The sequence below is a fragment of the Morone saxatilis genome, unplaced genomic scaffold (assembly GCF_004916995.1).
Source record: "Morone saxatilis isolate NCDOM2014 unplaced genomic scaffold, NCSU_SB_2.0 Contig9, whole genome shotgun sequence".
Classification (NCBI taxonomy): Eukaryota; Metazoa; Chordata; class Actinopteri; family Moronidae; genus Morone; species Morone saxatilis.
The window spans coordinates 9,849,040-9,850,819 of record NW_023340268.1 but is presented as its reverse complement, the minus strand read 5'-3'; the positions used below and the strand labels follow the sequence as shown (position 1 = coordinate 9,850,819).

Sequence of the window (1,780 nt, the reverse complement as noted above, 5' to 3'; positions counted from 1 at the left end):
TTAACAAACACAAAGACATCTGTAGTTATAGTATATATATATATATATATATATATATATATATATAGTCTTCATCATAAATTTACACTGCATATATTTGTGGATGTGTGTGTGTAAGTGTGTACATTAAGATGCAAGTCTCTGTGGACGTAATCACATCTTACCCATCCTACCTTGATAATGTGCACTGAAACCACGGTAACGGTGGTTGCCATCAGTCACAAAATGCAGTCGGAGCCAGTTCTTGTTGCTAACGATGGGAGAGGGAACATTACTGCCTGACAACCTGAGAAAAAGATAGAAAGAACATTTGTAAGAAATTGAAAAAAGCACACACACACTTACAAGACCTTAACCTTTGTCCTTTTTGTTTTTCATCTAATCCTACAGTAGGCACTTAAAGATCAGGTAGAATGAATCAATGTTGCAAAAATCTCCTCACTCTTAAAGTCTTCCAGTTTAATTGGCTCTTTTAAAGTTACAATTACAGACAATGCACACACGCATCAATGAGTATATAGAAAAATATACTTAGATGGAGCAAAGAAAACACATAAAACTGCCATTTTGTAAAATAACCAAACAACGTGTGTGTGTGTGTGTGTGTGTGGCTGCTGTCTAGAATGAAGTGGAAAAAAAAATATTTTGTGTCTCTAATGACACAGACTGAATTACATGCAGTGTCAGGACAATCACTGCCCAGTACAACCAGTCCGCTTCTGCAGCTCCATAGGAGTTAATGGAGATTAGCCCAGTTTCATGCTAAGGGTGCCTCGACCGCTCTTAATGAAGTAGGAAATTGTATCTCTTATTCTTTGTTCTTTGCCAAGATTGAGCTTGTCTGCTGGTTAAGGGGATCTGACCTAGCAACTCTTATCACAAATTCAACTCTTGTGCCAGTTTCTGCAGCTGTAGATAGAATCTGGTGTATTAGAGACAAATTATAGTGATTTGTATTATTTCTAATATTTTGTCACCTACTATTTACCTACATTTCCCATAGTAGACTGGTATATGCAAATATGAAAAAGGTTTCAAAAAGAAGACTGCAATATAACACATTTAACAATATTAGCTTTTTGCATTGAAGCATGCTTATGAACTGAAGCTTTGATGGTGCACAGTACTAGTAGATAGCACCCAATTTGCAACTCTTTCATCAAGTGGGGAGGATAAGATCCCTTAATTGGCTGAGAAAATGAACAAGGCTCTTGGTTGGCAAAGTGAAGAGTGTTAGGTCACTGTTGGCAGCCTTAGAGGAGGTGACTGCTTTCCAGTTGACACTTAGAGAATAAAACACCCTTGTTCCTGTATAACTTCAAATATCTGCAGCTCAAACACAATCTCTGCTGGCAATAATCCCCCTCTATACTTCAGTCCTTTGATGTATGGTGCTTTCATCTTGTAGCATCAGCCAACAGGTGGTGTTTCCCTCCCATTACATTTTCATATTGTAATATCACCTTGGCTGTTACATTTGAGACACAGGTACACACACACGTTAACAGTGTGTAAAGTATGAAGTGGACTGCCCTCTCATGTTCACTTGTCTCCTCCTATAAACCCCTGCTGTTAACCTTCGCAGTCCATTAATATCAACACACACATACACACACATTTGCACGCAAATGCATGCTCACACACACATGGATAGTGGCATTATAGTGCATACACTACTATCCAACACCCATGCCCTCTAATAACAGTGGTTTAAAGTGGAGCACAGGAATGCTGAGAAGGTGTTTTAGAAGGTGTGTCGGTTTTGTGTGTGTGTGTGTGT

At 38.6% G+C, this 1,780-nt stretch overlaps 1 protein-coding gene across 1 annotated transcript in view; it reads right to left on the bottom strand.

The window, feature by feature from the left end:
* Nucleotides 1-1,780, bottom strand: part of LOC118343277 (CUB and sushi domain-containing protein 3-like) — a 323,719-nt gene that overhangs the window by 138,328 nt on the left and 183,611 nt on the right. Inside the window, 1 exon segment of the mRNA XM_035682048.1 lies at nucleotides 174-286. Within this exon segment, the coding sequence (XP_035537941.1) occupies nucleotides 174-286 (113 nt within the window).